The sequence below is a fragment of the Atractosteus spatula genome, chromosome 24 (genome assembly GCF_055471065.1).
Source record: "Atractosteus spatula isolate fAtrSpa1 chromosome 24, fAtrSpa1.hap1, whole genome shotgun sequence".
Taxonomy (NCBI): Eukaryota; Metazoa; Chordata; class Actinopteri; order Semionotiformes; family Lepisosteidae; genus Atractosteus; species Atractosteus spatula.
In genome coordinates, this window is record NC_142729.1 from 13,946,830 (window position 1) to 13,967,481 (window position 20,652).

Genomic DNA, 20,652 nt, shown 5'->3' on the forward strand with positions numbered 1-20,652 from the left:
TGATTATTTAATTTAATTACTGGTTAATCCCTTTGGCCTATTGCAGAATTCAGTATTTACATAACCCCCTAGTTCTAACAACTGCATGGCTACTGGACACTTTTCATCTCTTAGTCACTTCCGAATGTAGACACAGGTATGGAAAGACAGTCAGAGAATCACAGAGAGAGAGAGACCAGGAGCTAAAGACAGTGACAGACGAGGAGAGACTCGGTGCCAGACAGAATTAGCACACAAAAAAAAAAGTTACAAAAACGAGAGGAGGCTGTTCTGCCCCTCTAGCCTGATTGCTAATTAGTAACTAATTGTGCCGAGAGTCTCCACCGGCCGTTTCTTTAAAGAATACAGGGTATTGGCTTCAACAACATAGCTTGTTACAGACCCCCACCACCCTTTGTGTAAAGAAATGCCTCCTGTTCTGCATTTATAACCGAGAGCAGGCAACGCTTCTTTACACAAAGGGTGGCAGGGGTGGGGAACAAGCCACCCAGCCACGTGGTTGTAGCCGATACCCTGGCTTCCTTTAGACACAAGCCGGATGGGATTCCCGGTTCATTGACCTAGCTCTCCGATGGACTAGACGGGCTGAATGCCCTCTAGCCAGAGAGACCCACAAGCCCCGAGCGCCCCTCTCTCACCCGATGCCAGCCCCCAGCTCCAGCACGGTCAGGCCCTCCAGATCGGGCAGCAGAGCCAGGATCTCGGGCAGCTCGTGTTTGGTCAGCAGCTGGGCGTTGGAGTCCAGCATCATCTCCTCCACCGTGGCCTGCTGGGAGTGCTCCTGCCAGAACTCGGTCATCTCGTGCCGAACGAGAGCTGGGCAGAGACAGGGGGGACAGCAGGGAGACGTGGGTAATGGTCAGAATGGACTGCTGGACTGCTGGCTCAGGATCTGCTGGCTGGGAGGTTGCTGGTTCAAATCCCACAGCCGGCAGAGGAATCTTACTCCACTGGGCTCCTGAGCCAGGCCCTTCACCCCAGCTGCTCCAGGGGCGCCGTATAAATGGCCGACCCTGAGCTCTGACCCCCAGCTTCTCTCTCCCTGTCTGTGTGTCTCATGGAGAGCAAGCTGGGGTCTGCGAAAAGACACATTCCTAATGCAAGAAATTGTGATCTGTGATCTTATCTCTTAGATCTGGTGCACTGGTCATCTTTAAGAGCTAGCTGACCACCCGAAAGCTAGCAGAAAGACATAAAAGAATAAAAATGGCCATTTCTACCCTATACCCCCACTGAATGACTCCACCCAGAGTGAAAGATGAGAATTCTGTTGTCCAAAATAAACTTTTTTTAAAAAAATTCAAAACAGGGTGTGTGTCCTTTTCATTTGTCTCCCACTTCCTCTGTCAGGACGGGCCGTTAAGCGTAGTACAGTGCCCCCTATTGGAAACCCACAGACCTAGCACCTATTTTTATTTCTTTCTCCTGTGTTCTGGAGATCAAACGAGCAGTTCTGTGATCTTGGGGACGTTTTCTTTTGTTTGGGACCGAGGTAGGACGTGTAAAAATCGAAATTGAAAATCCTTGGGGTGATATTCGATTCTGGCTTAATATTCAACCCACATGTGCAGCATATTGTCAAAACATCTTTTTTTCCCACCTCAGAAATCTCGCTCGACTATGCCCTGTGCTATCACTAACTATGGGCTGAAAAGCGGATCAACACATTTGTGTTCTCTCGAATTGACTACTGTAATGCTCTACTCGCTGGGGTATCTAAATCTACTCTGAACAAACTGCAGTAAGTCCAAAACTCAGCAGCCACAATCCTGACCAGGTCTAGTGCAAGTGTTCACATTACTCCTATCCTGGAGTCCTTGCACTGGCTTCCAGTCAAATTCCGTGTGGACTGTAAAATCCTCCTGCTCACCTATAAGGCTCTGCATGGCTTGGCACCTCAGTACCTGTCTGAGCTATTATCGCCCTACTCCCCACCTCGCAACCTTCGCTCTTCGAATTCTGCTCTCCTTACTGTCCCCCCAAGCCCGTCTACACTCTGGGGGTGACCTCAGGGCCTTCTCCTGTTATGGCCCCAAGCTCTGGAACTCTCTGCCCAAGGATATCAGAGAGTCACCTTCTCTAAACTCCTTCAAATCCAGACTCCAAACCCTCTTCTTCAGAAAAGCCTTTACTGAACTGGCTCCATTCTTCACCCCTCTGCTCTTCTTAGTACCACCATCCACGGTCTCCTCTGTGTATTGTCATTGTGTTTTATCTTGTGTATTCTTCTTATTTATTGTTGTTGTCATTCTGTAAAGCGCTTTGAGAAGCCACCTTTAAAGGCGCTATATAAAATAAAGTTTATTATTATTATCTCACATGTCCAGCCTTGCAATATGACCCCTTCAGCCCACTGGATAGGGGTTGCTGGGGTCTGTTCATTTAGCCTTCAAACAAGGGGTAGGCCGAGATGCCATAAAGCTGACTTGTTTTACCAGCCCCAGTGACCTAACGCTACAGAACAAAAGACAGGACCCACACCCACACCCACACCCACACCCCACACAGGATAAAGCAGATCAATGTCTGCTGCGTGTCAAAGGACAGAACCCAGAGCAGGACAGGAAGTAATTATATATCGAAGAACAGGTGAAGAACACCTGAGCCGAAACGTTGCGTTTTCTCTCTTCTCTTTTCAGCCTGGAATAAACGTATTACTTTTTCCTTATCAAAGAACAGGACAAGCACTCAGATTGGGAGACCCTATATAAGCGCTGGGAAGCCCCTGCAAGGCGTCTGTCCTGTGGGGCAGACCCAGTGTGGGCTGCGGTCTTTATTGAGGCTTAATCACACTGCATCTGCACAAGACGTGTGTCCCCGTATTCCTCTGATGAAGACGTTCCCCCACAACAATCGTCAAAAAGGAGTGGAGTCATTTTACTCAGGAGAGCCACATTCTCCGGATTCCTGCCGGCTACAGCCGGAGACCCTCCCTGTCTGCAGGTGGTCAGAGAATTTCCCCTCCCCAAATTAAGAGGTGTTTTTTTTCCCCCCCAATTAAGCAATTAAGCAGGCTTAAGCGAAAAGGCATTTGGTCTCTCGCGCGCATAGGTAGGGGACAGAGACGCAGAGACGCTCGGTGGGTTTTTTCTCCTCGGGGTCATTTAACCAGAACAGTCCTGAAATATCTTACGGTTATCTAGCGCCCTTCCCTGCGCAGGGCTCCAAAATCGCCCACGTCCTCCTACCGATGTGCTAAAGATCCCTTCTTTTAACACAAGGGGGTGACTAGATCAGATCACTTTCTTGGCCAGACACAATTTCTTGTGTATTATTCAACTAGTTATTCTAAATAATGCAACCAGTCCCATCGCAGCCAGACCTGGATGAGTTTAAACCTCGTTTTTCTCCTCCTGTCCTTAATCAGATCACTTTATCGGCCCTATACAATGTCTTGCATTAGGGACGTGTCTTTTCACAGACCCCAGCTTGCTCTCCATGAGACACACAGACAGGGAGAGAAGCTGGGGGTCAGAGCACATTTATACGGTGCCCCTGGAGCAGCTGGGGTGAAGGGCCTTGCTCAGGGGCCCTACGGAGTAGGATTCCTCTGCTGGCCGCGGGATTCGAACCGGCAACCTCCCAGCCACAGGCGCGGATGTGAGCAGCTCCTCTTTTTCCCCCCAGCCTGGACCCCGTTAAATGTAGTAATAATAATAGCTGCTTACACTAATATAGCGCTTTTTCTGGACACTCCACTCAGAGCTCTTTCCAGGTCCTGGGGATCCCCCCCCCAACCCCCAGCAGTGTGTACCCCCACCTGGATGAGGCGCCAGTCCGCTCCCCACACCCCAGCTCTCAGTGGGGAGGAGAGCAGAGTGATGGAGCCAGTTCAGAGAGGGGGGTTATTAGGAGGCCATGAGGGGTAAAGGCCAGGGGGGAAATTTGGCCAGGACACTGGGGTAACACCCCTACTCTTCTCGAGAAACGCCCTGGGATTTTTAATAACCACAGAGAGTCAGGACCTCGGTTTGACGTCTCATCCGAAGGACGGCACCTGTTTACAGTCTAGTGTCCCCCGTCACTATACTGGGGCATCAGGACCCACACAGACCGCAGGGTGAGCGCCCCCTGCTGGCCCCACTAACACCTCTTCCAGCAGCAGCCTCAGCTTTCCCAGGAGTCTCCCCCTCCAGGTACTGACCAGGCTCACACCTGCTGAGTCTCCAGTGGGGCTGCCAGCGGGGAGCTGCAGGGTGACAGGGCACCTGGCTGCTGCTGCTGCTACTACTAAAATACGACAAGCAGCAGTAGTAGACGAAAGAGGCCTCTCTAAGTCCACACCTTAGGCCACCGTAAAGACCCCCGAGGGGCAGGAACTCAAATTTTAAAGAGTGAGGCAGTCCCGTGTCCCTGTCCCGTCAGTCTGAAGGGGTCGCCATTCTCTCCCCGCCCCCGCAACAGGGTAAAATATATTTCCTGGCGTCGGGGGTCCGAGACGGTCGCCCTGGCTCACGGCAGCCGTGAACAAGTTGCGTTTCCCCTTTCCTCCTCCCCCCTCCGCGACAAATTCAGAGTGACGCCAGAAATCTTACCTTCGTCCATTCTCCCACGGGTGGTGGGGGGGGAAGAGTCGATGATTTAATTTGACAAAATAAAATAAAATAAAAGGAGGCACAAAAGTTCGCCGGCAGCCTCTGATCAATCAGATTAATTGATTAATTGATGCCCTCCGTGTGAATGAATCCCCCCACCCCCTCTGCGTCGCCTGGTCCAGTTCGACGGGAACGGGAGCGAATCTCTGGAGCGGTCAGGGTGCAGGGCCGGGTCCGGAGGAGTGGGCGCCGGGCAGGGGCTGGTGAGAGCACGGAGTGGATGGCCACTCGCGTCCGGCTGTAGCTGCGACTGCTCCTGTTACACAACCGACCCGTCGGCTGCATGTGGAGGGCAGAAAGGGAGAGAAGAAAAAAAAGAAACGCCAACGGACGCGCACACACACCCCCCCCCCTTCCACCTAAAAAGAAATAGCTTAAAAAAACAAAAGAGGAGGATTGGGGCTTTATTGACACAGGCGCTTGCAAAACCGTACCTTTAAATAAGCCGTGATAACACAACCTCGCAGGTGGGTGGCGTCATCCGGCTGCTGATTGGCCGGGGCGGACGTAGGCGGGTCGGGCCGGGACTCCGCCATTGGCTGAGAGCGATAGACCGAGGGCCGGAGCTCTTCCTGCAACAGTAGGGTGAGCCGGCAGGCGCCCCGCTCATTGGCCCCGGAGTAAGACGTGTGGTTTTCTCTCTCTTAACTTTTCGGGATGCTCTTGCAGAATTCACCGTGCGGGACACTACGCTATCCCCCCCCCCCCCCCCACAAAAAAAAACACGCTGACTTGCAGAATAGACTGCAACCGCTGGCTGAACCCGTGCCCGTAAAAGCCAGGCTGTCGTGCCAGATGGCCGCGTCGAGCGATCAATCGATAGGGCAGCCAAAGTTCCGGGGCGGCGGTCAAACGTGTTGGACCTCCGACGTGTCATTTGTGAGGCAGGAAGCAGCGAGACCCGGTGTGAGGCGTTGAAGCGCGAACGACAGATAGCTCAGAGCGGTGTACCAGCAGCCATATCACTCTGCAGCTCCCCGCTGGCAGCCCCACTGGAGACTCAGCAGGTGTGAGCCTGGTCAGTACCTGAAGGGGAGACTCCTGGGAAAGCTGAGGCTGCTGCTGGAAGAGGTGTTAGTGGGGCCAGCAGGGGGGCGCTCACCCTGCAGTCTGTGTGGGTCCTAATGCCCCAGTATAGTGACGGGGGACACTAGACTGTAAACAGGCGCCGTCCTTCGGATGAGACGTCAAACCGAGGTCCTGACTCTCTGTGGTCATTAAAAATCCCAGGGCGTTTCTCAAAAAGAGTAGGGGTGTTACCCCGGTGTCCTGGCCAAATTTCCCCCCTGGCCTTTACCCATCATGGCCTCCTAATAACCCCCCTCTCTGAACTGGCTCCATCACTCTGCTCTCCTCCCCACTGAGAGCTGGGGTGTGGGGAGCGGACTGGCGCCTCACCCAGGTGGAGGTACACACTGCTGGTGTTAAGGGGATCCCCATTACCTGTAAATTGGAGGGGAGTGTCCAGAAGAGTGCTATATAAGTGTAAGCAATTATTATTATTATAATATCTACAGTACGTCCACTTTAAATCAGCCGGTTGTGAAGACCTGTAGCTGTAGACTGTGAGATGCGATCAGTCTCCTGTGACAAGACAATAAGTTATACTGTAATAAGTCAGTTGGTTCAGTCCAGATCACGAATGGCCAGAGGTGGTCTTTGACAGCTATTCAGAGAGCTTCTTTCGTTTCCCTTACGTGACTGAGCACAGGAGCTGCACACATGATCAAAACGAAAATGAGCCCGGGTGTGTTTGAACAGTGACCCCCAAAAAAGCCGACCGGACTTCTGGTGACGTCACCAGCATCTGGGGTGGCATTCCCTGCTATGAATATAAGGTTTGCTCAGGCCCCAGGGGGTATAGTGGCACAGTGGCCAGGATTGCTGCTGCCTCCCAGTGCTGGGGCCCCGGGTTCAATTCTGGACCTGGGGTGCCGTCTGTGTGGAGTTTGCATGTTCTCCCTGTGCAAGTTGGGGCCGGTGGGAGTCTGTGTGTCGTCCAAGATGTTTACGGCTTGTTTCTTAATGTCTTCTACAGACCCAAAGCATTCAGTTCATTAAAGACACAGTCACCTACAGAGAAAACCTTGGATCCTGGTAAGATTTTTTTTTTAACGACAAAGTAAATCAAATCATTTGATTACGATCACATGGGTGGCACAGGGGTCACCGTTGTTGCCTTTGGAGCCCTGGTTTTAATTCCGGACCTGGGGTGCTGTCTGGGTGGAGTTTGCATGTCCCCCCCCCCCCCCCATGTTTGTGTGGGTTTCCTCCAGGTGCTCCGGATTCCTCCCAGAGTCCAAAGAGACACTGGTGGGTTAACCGGACTTCTGGGAAAACTGGTGTGAGTGTCTGTGTGTGCCCTGTGATGGACTGGCGTCCCATCCAGGGTGTACCCTGCCTCGAGCCCGTTGCTTGCTGGGATAGACTCCCCTGCGACCCTGAATCGGATTGAACGATCAGAAAATGGATGAATGGATGATAAGGCCCGAGAAAGCTTAAAAACCACAGAGTGGTTGTTTTTTCTTTCTGGTTGTTCCCATCAACAAACATTCTTGAAGGACCGCTCATGTACAGTACGAATGCTTTGGCTGCCTGCGTACACAGTAGACTCGTGCTTCCCAAACGGAGACGTGTCCTAGTCGAGGCATAAATGCTGCGCCTTCAGTCTGATGGCTCAGACAGGGGCAGTAAATTAAGCGAGCCTGTTTCCTGGCCACGCAGAACCCCTTGCGAATCAATTATTGACTAATAATGACCTTTGGATCTGCACAGTTGGAAGCTGGCATGCTGGAAAATACACTTGAACTCGCTACACTGTCACCCCATGCCAAGTTTGTGCATTGCCTTCATCACTTCAGTCTGTTTGTCTTCTACTAGAATCCAACCCATACTTACTGGGAAGTGCATATGTGCATCAGCAATCATCCTGTGCACTTCCGTACCTGTGTAAATCCTTTATATTCACCACAATTGACCAACTCCAAACCCTATGTTGGCGATTTCTGGAAACCGCTTACTGATAAGCTACAGGGAATGGAAACACAAACAACAGAGGACAAACACCAGGCTTGCACTGGGAGTTAAGCAGGGATTACAGCCTGGCACACATTCTCCAGTGCGTGTCAACAGAGGACAAATGGGTTTTGTCTGAAAACGACTTATAACTTTCACATGAAAAGCTGATTCAGTCCTGTGTTCCTTTTTTTGTAATGTAGTCCGTCCAAGCTATACACAGGCCAGCATGGTGGTTGGTATTGCAGTGCTGGGGTCCCAGGATCAATTCCTGGGGGGTGCTGTCTGTGCGGAGTTTGCATGTTCTCTCTGTGGGTTTCCTCGGGGTGCTCGGGTATCACTTTGTCTGACGTCTCAGAAATCGGTCCTGCATTGAGGCAGCTTTCTGTTTTACCCACACAGAAGCGTACAGGACACACGGCCTGTGCAATGAAACAGTTCTGTCACGTGAAGCAACATGTAACATGTGTTTGTAATGTCCTCATCTCCTGGTTTACTGGCTAGCTGCCATGTCACCCTGCAACTTGCAATTGGCAGCCCACTGAAGCTCAGCAGGTGAGAGAGCCTCACCAGCTCTTTACAGGTCATGGGGATCCCCTCCACCCCCAGCAGTGTGCAGCCCCACCTGGATGAGGCGCCAGTCCGCTCCCCACACCCCAGCTCTCAGTGGGGAGGAAAGCAGAGTGATGGAGCCAGTTCAGAGAGGGGGGTTATTAGGAGGCCATGATGGGTAAAGGCCAGGGGGGAAATTTGGCCAGGACACTGGGGTAACACCCCTACTCTTCTCGAGAAACACCCTGGGATTTTTAATGAGCACAGAGAGTCAGGACCTCAGTTTTACGTCTCATCCGAAGGACGGCGCCTTTTTATAGTACAGTGTCCCCGTCACTATACTGGGGCATTAGGACCCACACGGACTGCAGGGTGAGCGCCCCCTGCTGGCCCCACTAACACCTCTTCCAGCAGCAGCCATCAAACCAAGTTTATGCCACATATTGACTGGACAGTCTGGACTGGAAATGCTGGGATTGGCAAGGCTGACTGGATAGACTGGACTGGAAAAGCTGGGATCAGTGAGGCTGACTGGAACAAGATGGGATTAGTGAGGCTGACTGGACAGACTGGACTGGAAAAGCTGGGGTCAGTGAGGCTGACTGGACAGACTGGACTGGAAAAGCTGGGATCATTGAGGCTGACTGGGCAGAGTGGATTGGAAAAAGCTGGGATCAGTGAGGCTGACTGGAGGGACTGGACTGGAAAAAGCTGGGATCAGTGAGGCTGACTGGACTGGAAAAGTTGGGATCACCGAGGCTGACTGGAAGCCTGGGGATTCAAGGCAGGGAGGACACCTGGCTGTGGGACAGCTGACAGGACAGGAAAAGCTGCTCAGTGCAGCACTGCTAGCGAGCAGCATCAGGAGGCTCAAAGCAATGCAACGGCTAGGAGATTTGGGATCTCGCAACGCCAACTTCCTGAAGCAGGCAGGGAAGTGCATTATTCAGGGCAACTCAATGTCAGAGCACTGAATCAGCGCTGTCTTGGGCTGGTTCCCTCTAAGCCGAGCGCGTGTGCGCACACAGGAAATTGAACTGCGCCCAAAAAATTCAATTCCCCCCAAAAGATGCTAATAATAAAATGAACACGGTCGTCAGTTGAAAAATGCTCTGGATGCGAGAGGTCCACCTTGGCTGTGTGTGTTATTCTTGCTACTCAATCATCGATATCGATGCTCTCGTAGTCTCATACCTCCCTGCTCCTGCCCGCTCGGACACTCGGTCTCTATGACTGGGCTCGTGGAATAGCCATCCCGGATCTTTTGGATCTCTATGCTTCTATGAGGATGGCTATATTAACAAAAAAATAATTTCAGGTTTACAATTTGACATACACTCAGTTTAGTGCGCAGAAGGTTTTTGTCACTGGGGAAGAAATTTGCACAACTTGAAATTTTGGGGCGCACAGGCCATTAGAAATTAGAGGGAACTTTGGTCTTGGGGCTTCACTGTGGTGATTAATTAGACGGACCATTGGCTGATGGGGGAGGGTTGCTAGGATTGGCCGACCGCAAGTGCTCATGGGAATACTACGGTTACCCACAGGCAGCATGATTCCCAGCCTGGACGTGACACCTCAGGTGTACTTAGGTGAATGACTTCCCTGACTCTTCACCTCTTAAAGGACATTTCCCAGGGCAACCAAACTCTCAGAGCTCCTCATTTGTGTGAGGAATACATGTTACTTTTACACATTTATAAGCGAAAGAGGCCCCATCTGGGTCATTTGATCATCAGCGGCTAATTGATCTAAAGATCTCATCCACCTGTTTCTCAAAGGAAGCCAGCGAATCGGCGTCAGCAATATGGCCGCACAGCTGGTTCCACACTCCTACCGCTCTCGGTGTAAAGAGGGGCCTCCTTTCCTGACGGGAGGATCTCATCCAGCTGTGTCTTGAGAGAAACCAGAGTTATCGTCTTCAGCCACGGGGCTGGGCGGCTTGCTCCACCCCCCTTTGTGTAAAGAAGCGCCTCGTCTCCTGACTGGAGAATCTGACCGGGCTGTTTCTCAAAGAAACCCAGGCTTCAGCAACGTGGCTGGGCAGCTTGTTTCGGGACTCCAACAATAAATAAACAAAACAATAGGATCAAACTTGAAAGCTCTTCCTTGAGAGCAGGCCAGAGGATGGATAAATATACAATATAGGTGAAAACCTTTTTTTGTCCACGAAACACACATTTACAAAGGTAAAACTTATTGATTTCTCACACATTTCAACAGTATAGAAACTAAAATTGCACTTCACTGTCACAGTTAACTCTTTTCACTGTGTGCTCTATGAAATACGAGGGATTTCAAATATTATCTATATGAAACAATTATCTGAAACACGAAGAAGCCAATATTTACAGTCTGTACGCTCTCTTTTTTTGTAGAATTTGGTAATTAACTCACAAATGCGAGTCAGCAAGTGGTACATTAATACGTACCGACCACATCAGTTTCGATTTCAGGGTGAGAATTAGGTCAGTTTATCAGATTCGCGTTAGTGAAGCTGTTAAACTAAAATTTAAGTTAAAAAGGGACATTATTATTATTTTGTAGGCGCCTTAAAAAAGTAATTGCCGTACGTTTTCTTGCGCACTTGTACGAGTATTTGCAGAGTTTTTTTTTTTTAATGAAAGCGGACGGGGCGCATTCCGCGGACGCCTCGTCAACAGACGGTTGCTTAGTAACACAGTACCTGGAGGACCCGCTCGCCGGTATTTTCGTCGTCTCCGATTGGCCCGGATCACCGAGCTCTTCCGTTACGCGGCCGCCGCCGCTGCCCAATGACATCGAGAGGCGTCGGGACGAGCGTCCAGGCGGGCCAATAGCACTTCGACTTCCGTTTCCTCTGGCCCCGTGATCGGGGCGTGGCTTTCGACAGGCACGTCGCTGATCCAATCGGAGGCTGCGAACGCGGGCAGCTGGAGGGCGGGGTGGGAAGCGCGAATTAGCGAAGGAGGAAGAGAGGCCATTTTTTTTTTACAGGGGTTTGGTTTCCGAGGTGCGTGAAGTGAAGGTAATTCAACCGACTAGTTTGGCGCTTCTTTTTTTCCCTCTAAAACATGGTTTTCAGAGCTTTGGTATATTCTGTGGATTTTGAAAATGGGACGCAGTGATGAAAGTGTTTTCCTGTTGTTTTTTTCGGGGGAAGTAGTCGTTAACCGTATTAGAATTGAAAATGTTGAAACTACGCACTGTGGGCTGTGAACTTTAGACTGCGTTTTAATTACTTAGCATACTTAATAAAGTGCTCTCACGACTGCTGTGGTAAGTTTAATGGAAGAATTTCTATTTTTAAATAATTGGAGACAACGTAGCGTGATATTATCGCTTTCTAGACGGGTTTCGTTATTTTTGTCGTTACCAGGCCGTCGTTTCTGGACGCGATGTTAAGTGTCATTTTTGGGAATTTCGGCGATCAGATCTGAAGTGAGGGAAAGTGGCATGATACCTGTTTTTTCTTTTAACTTTGAAACCCGAGTTTCGTTTTGGCTTTCGGCGGTGTTTTCCAGGCGAGGCTTTCGGGCTGAGTAGTTGCTATACTTTCCGGCTGAACTTTTCGGGGGAGAAGCGCAGAAGTTTGGCACTGTATACAAAGCGATCGGTACAAAATGGCTCGGTTTTACTTTGTCCGAGTTGGGGGTTTTTTTTGTCGAATTTGGACTTATGCACGCCCTGAAGCTGTTTGGTGCTTCGAGTTTGTATCCGGTTGGAACGCGGAAGTGCGCTTATCGCTGCTTTGCACAGCCCGACGGCCGGCAGGATCGAATTCCGCCTTTGGAAGGGAAGGATCGATTGGAAAGACATCCAGGTCGGGGCGGATGGGCTCGCCGGTGGCTAATATTGACGCTTTCGCGAGGATTGCAAACCTGGATCGGCCGCCCTTTGCCTCATTTCCTCGTTCGCCGAGATCGGAAAGTGAAACCAGGGAGAGAGTTCGGGCCAGTTGGCAGTGGTGCAGCTCTGGAGAGGGTTAATGGAGTCTGACCTCTCGAAGGCTTGGGGGGCAGGAGTCACTTGAAACAACTTCCGGCGCTGTAGTGAGCCTTGCTGCAAGTCTCATAGCGCTGGGGGGGCTCTTGGATCTGGGGTGCAGTCTGGGTGGAGTTTGCATGTTCTCCTCGTGTTCGGGTGGGTTTCCTCCCGCAGTCCGGAGACATGCTGGAGAGTCTAGGGAAGTCGGTCCTGGTGCGCGCGCGAGTGTGTGTGTTTGTGTCTTCTGTCTCTCTGTGATGGATTGGCACGTCCCGTCCAGCGTATGTGCCCGTTGCTTGCTGGGAGAGACTCTGGCGCTGAATTGGAAGAAGCCGTTAGAAAAGAAGAAATTTCTTCTTCACAGGCAGCGTGCCTTGACGATTCATTAGGCAGCGCGGAGCTGGGACGGCGGCGTTAAGCGTTTTACGAAATGAAATCTTGTTTTTAGGCTTTCGCCTAAAGGCTGCTCGCTCTCTGCACTGTTTCCTGGTTAAATCAGGTAGAAGCGTGGGGTCTTTCAAGCCGTGCGGGCTGTGGGTTCGAACCCCTTGCAGGATGTTTCCGCACAATCCTGGGGCACAGAGTACCAGCATCTGGAGGAGGAGAGATGCTCGGTGTGAAACTCTCTTGGGCATCATTCCATAATAATAATAATTGCTTACACTTATAAAGCGTTTTTCTGGACCCTCCACTCAGAGCTCTTTCCAGGTTCTAGGGATCCCCTCCACCCCCAGCAGTGTGCAGCCCCACCTGGATGAGGCGCCAGTCCGCTCCCCACACCCCAGCTCTCAGTGGGGAGGAGAGCAGAGTGATGGAGCCAGTTCAGAGAGGGGGGTTATTAGGAGGCCATGATGGGTAAAGGCCAGGGGGGAAATTTGGCCAGGACACCGGGGTAACACCTCTACTCTTTTCGAGAAACGCCCTGGGGTTTTTAATGACCACAGAGAGTCAGGACCTCGGTTTTACGTCTCATCCAAAGGACGGCGCCTGCTCACACCTGCTTAGCTTCGGTGGGGTGCCAGTTGTGAGTTGCAGGGTGATATGGCTGCTGGCTATATCAAAAATGTTTCCATTTTTTTGGCCACTCCCTGTACTTGACTCGGATTGCTCTAGCAGACCCGGGTGTATGTATAACTATATGTCCACATTGGCGTAGAAACACCCCCACATCGATTATCGGGCATTTCCTCAGGCCCTCTGCTGATCAGCAATACCTCACGCTCCATAGCAGTGATCAGGAGGGTGCGATTGAAACCATTTTGCCCCTCAACTGCCCCCAGTTAAATCGGTTTCGGCTAATTCTTTCATTCAGTTGAGAGACGTTTCATGCCAGCGTTTTATATCTGAGAAATATAAAGGACGCAGTCTGGTTTGCTTTTTCGTTTTGCCCTGATGTCTGGATATTGGTAGTCTGTCCGAAGAGCACTGGGCGTACCGTCTGCTGCACTTATTTTGCATTAAAGTATACTGAGCAGCATAATATAGATCATTTGGATAGCTTTCTTTGCGTTTGACAGCCCCAGCAAAAAGAGTTAGCCATTTGGTGAGGTAAATGCAGTGCTTACAGAAAGTCTACAGCCTTCCAAAGTAACATATGTTGTTGTCTAACAGCTTGAAACCAAGATGCAGTAAATCAGAATTCGTTTATACATTGCAACACACAACCTCCAAGTGAAAGACAAATGTTCAAACATTATAAATGGAAAGATGAGAAAAAATGAGTTGAATAAGTGTACACAACCCTTAGTAATTAGCAATTGGAAATGATCTCTGGTGTATCCTGTTTGCTTCCAAATCACACCACAACCTAATCCCTTCCACACCCCTGTGGTCAACTGGAATGATTTGGAATGATTTCAGAATAAAATCAGCTGTTCCTCGAGGTCTCCTCTGCTTGGTACTGCATCTCAATGTGAAGACTCAGCTATGGCTAACGAGGAGCAATCATCCCTCTGGGATAAAGATGTGGGAAGGCACAGAGCAGGAGATAGGTATAAAAAGATCTCTAAGGCCCTTGGGGCACGGTCCAGACGATAATTAAAGGGAGAAAGAATCAGTATTGATGAGCGTATTTCAAACCACAGTGGAAGTCAGATATACACAGTGTAAAACCTCCAATTGACATCACAAACTAGAGGAAATTTCTAGCTCTGCACAGCGCCATGTTCTGTGCTTCAGAACGAGGCAGCAGGACTTCTGGTGAGGTGAAGTGGCCCTGTGACACTGTAAACAAGCAGGCTTGTGGATCCAGCTCTTCTAATCCAGTAGAAATACTGCTCTCCTCTCCCAGACGGTTTCACTGACAAATACTACTCACTGGTTAACTCTGCCTGCGGATCACGCTGGAACATTTCTGCGGTGAAATGGCTGCTGCACAACCTGTACTTAATCACTCGTACATCTCAGTACATTAGTCATCACAGGGACTAGTGAGCAGGAAGGGCTGCTTCAAGTCACCATTCGCGCAAGCTCTCGACAACATGGCGACTTATAGTACTTTCACAAAGTTCACGATTCGGTGCTTAATTTTGAATTTTTGAAATTTTGCAATACCATCAAAGAATTTATTTTGTTACCGAGATTTACCGGTATGAGAAATTGGGATGGCAGCTCTTCTTTAAGAAGTGGAAGGGGTATGGCACCAGCAGGACCCTGCTTAGATCAGGCCATCCGTCCAAACTGGATGATCAAGCAAGAAGGAGACTCATCAGAGAGGCTACCAAGAGGAGCTGTTATGACTAAGGCTGGTCAAAGTGTGCATATGCCAGAAACCTATGACATATGGCAAAGTTATTCCAAAATCTGCACAGTTATGTTAAGTAAGTGGTAAGGAGAAAGCCATACTCCAAAGGTCAACTTGTGTTTCGTCTGAGATATGCAAAATAGCACCTTGGACTCTGAAGTCGTATGGAGAACAGGTTTGTGGTCTGACTAAACAAGGATGTTGAGGCCTCAGTGCAAAACATTTCATTTGGCGAAAACCAAATAGTGCATGTCACCCACAAAACACCATCCCTACTGTAAAGCATGGTGGAGATGGCATTCTGTTAGGGGGAGGGGTTTTCTGTAGTAGGGGCCTGGGCCACTGGTTAGGATTGAAGGGAAACCGGACAGAGCAAAAGACAGCAGGATTCTCAAAGAAATGCTGTTGCCCTTTGCAAAGAAACAGGGAAGGATGTTCACCTTTTGGCATGACAACGAAGCCAAGCGCACAGCAGTAGGAGAACAGCAAGGTAAATGTCTCCAAGTGGCCCAGTGGGAGCCCTGGCCTCAATCCAATCGATAATCCGTGGATTGCCTTGAGAGTTGCAGTTCATCACGAATCTCCCCACAACGTGGCCCAGCATGAAAAGTTCTTAGAGCAATGGCCCCAACGTGGCCAAATCTACACACCTTTCCGAACTGAAGTGGGGCTGTCACTCAAGTCAAAGGGGTTTTTCATTTTTAATTGATTTTCAGGACGTTAAAGCGTTTGCCCGGCGCTTGGAGGCTGTGTGTTACGCCGCAAACATAAAGGTCAGATACGTTCGGACTGACCGTGTCTTGGTTTTGGGCCACAAAATGCGTGACTTTGGAAGGGCCGTGTTGTACGTTCTATAGGCGCTCTACCTTCTTTATCGCCTCTTTGCATCATCCAAAGACTGTAAGACTGACGGTCTTCACAGGAAGAACCGCAGGTACGTCACCTGACGAAAGCTTTCCTAGCTTGTGAGTAAAGGTGCCGGCCGTGGAGGAGGAGGGAATGTCTCGGGGGCGGGGGACGAGTGGCGCTCATTTGTGCACCTTTGGTCTCTCCCTTTGCGTAGCGAGGCACTGAAAGATGGTGAAGGTCTTCGTGGGGAACCTGCCCTCGGAGGCGACGACGGACGAGCTCCAGGCCCTGTTCTCCCAGTATGGCACGGTCACGGAGTGCGCCATCATCAAGAACTACGCCTTCGTGCACATGGAGGACCGCAAGGCCGCCACCAAGGCCATCCGCAGCCTGCACCTCTACAAGCTGCACGGGCTGCCCATCAACGTGGAGGCCAGCCACGGCAAGAACCAGGGCCCCACCAAGCTGCACGTGGCCAACATCGACAAGGCCTGCACCAGCCAGGAGCTGCGCGCCCTCTTCGAGGAGTACGGCACAGTCACCGAGTGCGATGTGGTGAAGAACTACGCCTTCGTGCACATGGCCAACTCCGAGGAGGCCACGGACGCCATCAAGGCGCTGGACAACATCGACTTCCAGGGTAGGGCGCGGGCGCGTCGTCCTCTGGTGTCTGTCTTGGGCTTGGGCGTCTTGTCGTGCCTGGCAAGAGCCGACCGTAATGCCGGATGCCGTACGGTCTTAACCGTTGCCTAAGGGACCCGAACCAGTGGTGATCCTGACTACCTATGTAGAGATATAATGGGACAAAAGCAGTTGGGAGCCATGAGCTCCCCTTGGTGGAGAGGTAGCTGGGATCATTCGCTGCAGGTGGCTGGTTAAGAGGTATGAGCTGTTTTTGGACCGCACTGAAGTCAGCGTGGAGGTTGCTGGGTGCGTTGATCCATGTTAGCAGGGGAGCTGGCGGTTCTTTGAAGACACTGGTTTCTTAGAGCGGCAACGAAGGGTTGCCGAGCTGGAAAACGTGACGGTTTGGCTTGGAGCAGCACGCTGGTCAATCTCGCAAAGGGGCTGGAGAGCGGGAAATCGATGTTAACTAAGTTCGGCGGTCTGAATTTTCCTGCTCGCGTTCCCGCATGGATGGGTTAGCCGCGTGCTCGCAGAGGTCTTGTCCAAACCTGTTAGCTTAACTCTGTAAGCTAGGGGGGCGCCACCAGGGCGAAGGATTTTGCGTTGAAACGAATTAGGCGTGTCCAAGCTTAAGAATACGGGTTTCTTGAAAGATCAGAAGTGGTCGGGGGGGGTTCAGTGGGTGCCCAGCATTGACTCCTGTTTCTTTTAAAGGCAAACGGATTCACGTGCAAATCTCTACGAGTCGCCAGCGAACTGGGGAGGAGGAAGATGGACAGTACCAGCAGGGGCCGCCAGGGAGGCCAGGGTTCTGGGGCCCCAAATGGCCCGACCAAAGGCCTGACCCTGGCCCGTCTGGCTTCTACGGAGGCCGATTCAATCACCCGCCTGCTTCCTACGGCCACACGTACCCTCCGCCCCCGCCTCCTCCTCCTCCTCCACCCCCTCCCCCGAGAAGGGTGCCCTACCCAGACCGCGCCTCAGCCTACGAGCGAGAGCGGTACGGGGTGGTGGACTACTACGAAAAGTACCGGGCCCGCCCTTACGGCATCACCTCTTACGAGGAGCGGCGCCTAGGCTCCATCCCCCCACCTCCGCCCCCTCCCGCTTCCTCGGCCATAATGAGGGAGCGCTTGCCCTCCTCCGCCCCCGGTCTCTATGAGCGCCGCCCGCTCCCTCCACCGCCGCCGCCCCCCCCCACCTCCGCGGGCCCGGGCTCAGGCTCCTCGTACTACCCGCGGGACCGCAGCCCCCTCCGGCGGCCGGCCCCGGCCTCGGCGGCCCCCGCGGGGAACGGCTACGCGTACGAGCGCTCCCGCCTCTCCCCGGTGTCGTCGTCGGTGCCCAGGAACCCCGCGTACGGCCTGCCCAGAGCCAGGGACCCCTACGCGGACCGGGCGCCGCCCCCGCCCCCACCGCCACGCTACGCTTACTAACCACACGCGCACACACACGCGTCCAGACAAGGTGAGAAGAGGTCCACGCCCGGGCTGGGTCCGGGCGGGTGTGGGGTTGGGGGGGGGATTGTGGGAGAGAGGGGGGTGGGGGTTCGCTGCCGATCGCGTGTGCCAGCAAAGCCAACTCATGCCTCTCCAAAAGCTACGTCCCTGGAGAAAGCAATCGGGTGACTTTGTGAGCGAGCCATCGCAGAGATCGCCATAGGTCAGGCTTTGGCAGAACTCGGGGAAAAAAGCCCTGCAAGGTGTCAGGGCACCCGAAAGTCTTCATTGGCCTGTGGAGGCCCAAAGACGCCTAGTTGTAAATATTTAAACATGGGCTGAACTACAATGTCTGCCTTTTAAAACCTCGTCACCCCTCAGAATTAATTGCTTAATTAATAGTCAGTTTTTTTTTAAATATAAGGTCTAAATCTTAAAGTGTATTTACCGAATAAATAAAAAGCAAGTTTTCTTAATGGGATGGTTTTAAACTTAATGCTACGGGCCTTATAAAACGGAGAGGATTCTTGCTCTGAGGTTGCACCAGTGGCCTTTTCCTTTGGGAACGAAAGCCTTCATTACACTTCACTCAACAGGTCTTGCTTTATTCTGAATTTACAATATGGGCTTTTTTTTTTGCGGCGTCTTCTTGCCGACGAAACGGAAAGAAGCTCGACTTAAAATAAACCCCCCCCTGCGTGGTTTCCTTGAGTCGAATCATCGTCGCTCAGGAGTGTAAATACGTGCCAGGGTTCAATTTAAAAATCAAATCAAATTTAAATTGTTCAATGTCAACAAAAACGTGCGCTGTCTTGGCAACATATACCACAAAAAAACAACAACAACAAAACCCCGGTTGATTTGAATTTGATTTGCTCTCGTTTCAGGTTTATATTTACCGCGCCGAGATCGTCGTTCCCTGATGCACACGCGACGCACTATCGCCCCCTTGTGTTGAGGCGGACCGCTCTTTTGTTTTTCCGTTCTCCTGCGGCTCGGAACGGGAAGGATAGTGGCACCCGCCTGCTCGTCTTTAAAGATGTTTTTTTGGGGTTTTTTTTTTAATGTATATTTAAAAACTCTCGTTCCCGTTGGCTTCTCGCGAACATGGGAGACGTTAATTCTGCCCTCATCCTCTTTCTCTCTCTCTCCTTGTGTTCATTCCTCTTTAATTCGAGAGCTCCTGAGCCGGCCGGCACTCTGCTGAGAGGTCGGGGCAGTTCGCTGAGCTTCATGTAAAACTTGTCCCACTCCTGGTTGAAACCGGGCATGTCAAATCTCAGTTCTAGTTTTTACCCTCGTTAATTGGTTAAAGTAACAGCCCTGTGCAACATGTTGAGCGGGCGTCAATATCAAATCTAAAAATTAAGGGGATGCCTCTTCTCCAGCGAAAGACCTAAAATCAGTGTCAAATTCAGCACAATGTTGACCAGTTAATTAACTTTCAAATGGAATCAAACCTCGGGTTTGACAAGTCTAGTTTTATACCTTTGGTGCAAGAAATGTGTTGTTTTTTTTTTACCTACCTGTTGCGAGATTGTGATTTTTTTTATTGTTAGGAGAAGCGTGAGTCGCTTAAACGCCCCGAGAGAATCAACCAAAGATCTGATCGCCTTTGGCCCAGCAGATAAGCAGCAGGCCTTTCAGTTCTTCAAAGCCGGTGCGATTCAATAAGACGGCGACACAAAGGCGTTGCATTTGTCCAAAAGTGCCCGATATAGCTCTGAATTCACGGGGTTTTGCAAAGTCGAGAAAACAGCCAATCAATCGGGAAGCATCGTTTTCTGAACTGGATCGTTTTGGGGTTGTTTTGCTTTTTTTTTTGGCTTTAACGTTTTCAGTTTTTAATAAAAATGGATTTAAAACGAAACCGGTTGCTGTTGCGTGCGCCTGACTTAATTTCCCTTCTGTCTTTCGACCCCCCCCAGCCTGAAACAATTTAGCGAGTGCGGAGGAGTTCAAGACGCTGGCTGTCTCGGTGTTCAAATCTGAATCTGAAAAGGGGCTCCTGCAATTTTTCTCATTTTAAAATATTTGCTGCCGAGAAAAGTTAATTTTAGCGTCTCCCGTTATTATTAATCCCCTCTTTGTCCCGCACTGAGCTGCGTTGCTGTCAGTCTCTTGATTTCTCTTAAATTGCTTAATGACTCCATACTTCAATGACGCAAACTCGTGCTCGCCCCAGCGACACCTCCGACGAGCTGTTTAAAAAAAATGCCCGTTGTAACACGTGGGGGGTGGGGGGGGGCTAATCTATTAAAAAGATCGGTTTTCTCCTCCCTGTTTGCATGGCCCGAAAAAAACCCAAACCAAACTTATCTCCGAGGCACCGAACGCTGCAAAGCCTGGAGCGCTTCTGCGCTGGAATCACGGAGGACATGGACGAAGGTCGCTAGGCTAGATCTCGGGCTCGGGTTTGTCTGCTACCGCCCCATGCATAGGGTCCCCTCCTGGAGTGAATTTCCCTTCGCATGTCATCACCTGAGCCCCCCACCCCCCATCTCCGACAGCCGGCAAAACTGGAGGTAAGTTGAGCGGATCTGTAGGCGCGGGTCTCCCCAAGTTCGACCGGAAGTGTTGGAGGGGAGGCGCCACTCAGGTAAGATTGGCTCCTGTGCCATTTGCAGGAGGTTTCAGCATGCAGACTGCATGCTGGGATGGGGCTAGCCCATCAGGATTTGTGTGTGAAGGCAGCGCATTGCCGTTCATCTGCCGAATCCATGTCGGTCCGAAGGGCATTGAGGCATTTTCCATCAGTGAGAGGTCCGATCTCGAGAGGGGTTTCCCAAAAAACACTTCCAAGCCTCATCGACACTTGGATGTGTCCAGGACGGCTCCTCTCAAAGAGCGCATGCAAGAGCACTCA

General features: G+C 51.1%; 2 protein-coding genes across 4 annotated transcripts in view; one reads left to right on the forward strand and one right to left on the reverse strand.

Moving 5' to 3' along the window:
* pmt (phosphoethanolamine methyltransferase) overlaps nucleotides 1-5,029 on the reverse strand; it is a 28,692-nt gene extending 23,663 nt beyond the window's left edge. Inside the window, exons 1-2 of the mRNA XM_088904765.1 lie at nucleotides 4,536-5,029; nucleotides 639-816 (exon numbers count right to left, since the gene is read on the reverse strand). Coding sequence (XP_088760891.1) covers nucleotides 639-816; nucleotides 4,536-4,545 — 188 coding nt within the window. The 5' untranslated portion in view covers nucleotides 4,546-5,029. The remainder of the gene's footprint in view (nucleotides 1-638; nucleotides 817-4,535) is intronic.
* A 6,058-nt stretch (nucleotides 5,030-11,087) lies between these two features.
* On the forward strand, nucleotides 11,088-19,656 carry rbm4.3 (RNA binding motif protein 4.3). 3 transcript variants are annotated; one of them, XM_088904836.1, is made up of 4 exons: nucleotides 11,105-11,169; nucleotides 15,935-16,360; nucleotides 17,062-17,814; nucleotides 18,674-19,656. In XM_088904836.1, exons 2-3 carry the CDS (start codon nucleotides 15,949-15,951, stop codon nucleotides 17,781-17,783), a joined length of 1,134 nt encoding a protein of 377 aa, XP_088760962.1. In that variant the 5' UTR covers nucleotides 11,105-11,169; nucleotides 15,935-15,948; the 3' UTR covers nucleotides 17,784-17,814; nucleotides 18,674-19,656. The 3 variants fall into 3 exon arrangements, with proteins under 3 accessions (XP_088760963.1, XP_088760962.1, XP_088760964.1); XM_088904838.1 differs by having other exon boundaries at nucleotides 11,134-11,420; XM_088904837.1 differs by having other exon boundaries at nucleotides 11,088-11,169; nucleotides 17,062-19,656.
* The last annotated feature ends 996 nt before the right edge of the window (nucleotides 19,657-20,652 follow it).

Coding starts and splice junctions, on each gene's coding strand:
- rbm4.3 (XM_088904837.1), top strand. CDS start 15,949: ATGGTGAAGGTCTTCGTGGGGAACCTGCCCTCGGAGGCGACGACGGAC. Junction 16,361..17,061: donor GGACAACATCGACTTCCAGG/GTAGGGCGCGGG, acceptor TTTCTTTTAAAG/GCAAACGGATTCACGTGCAA.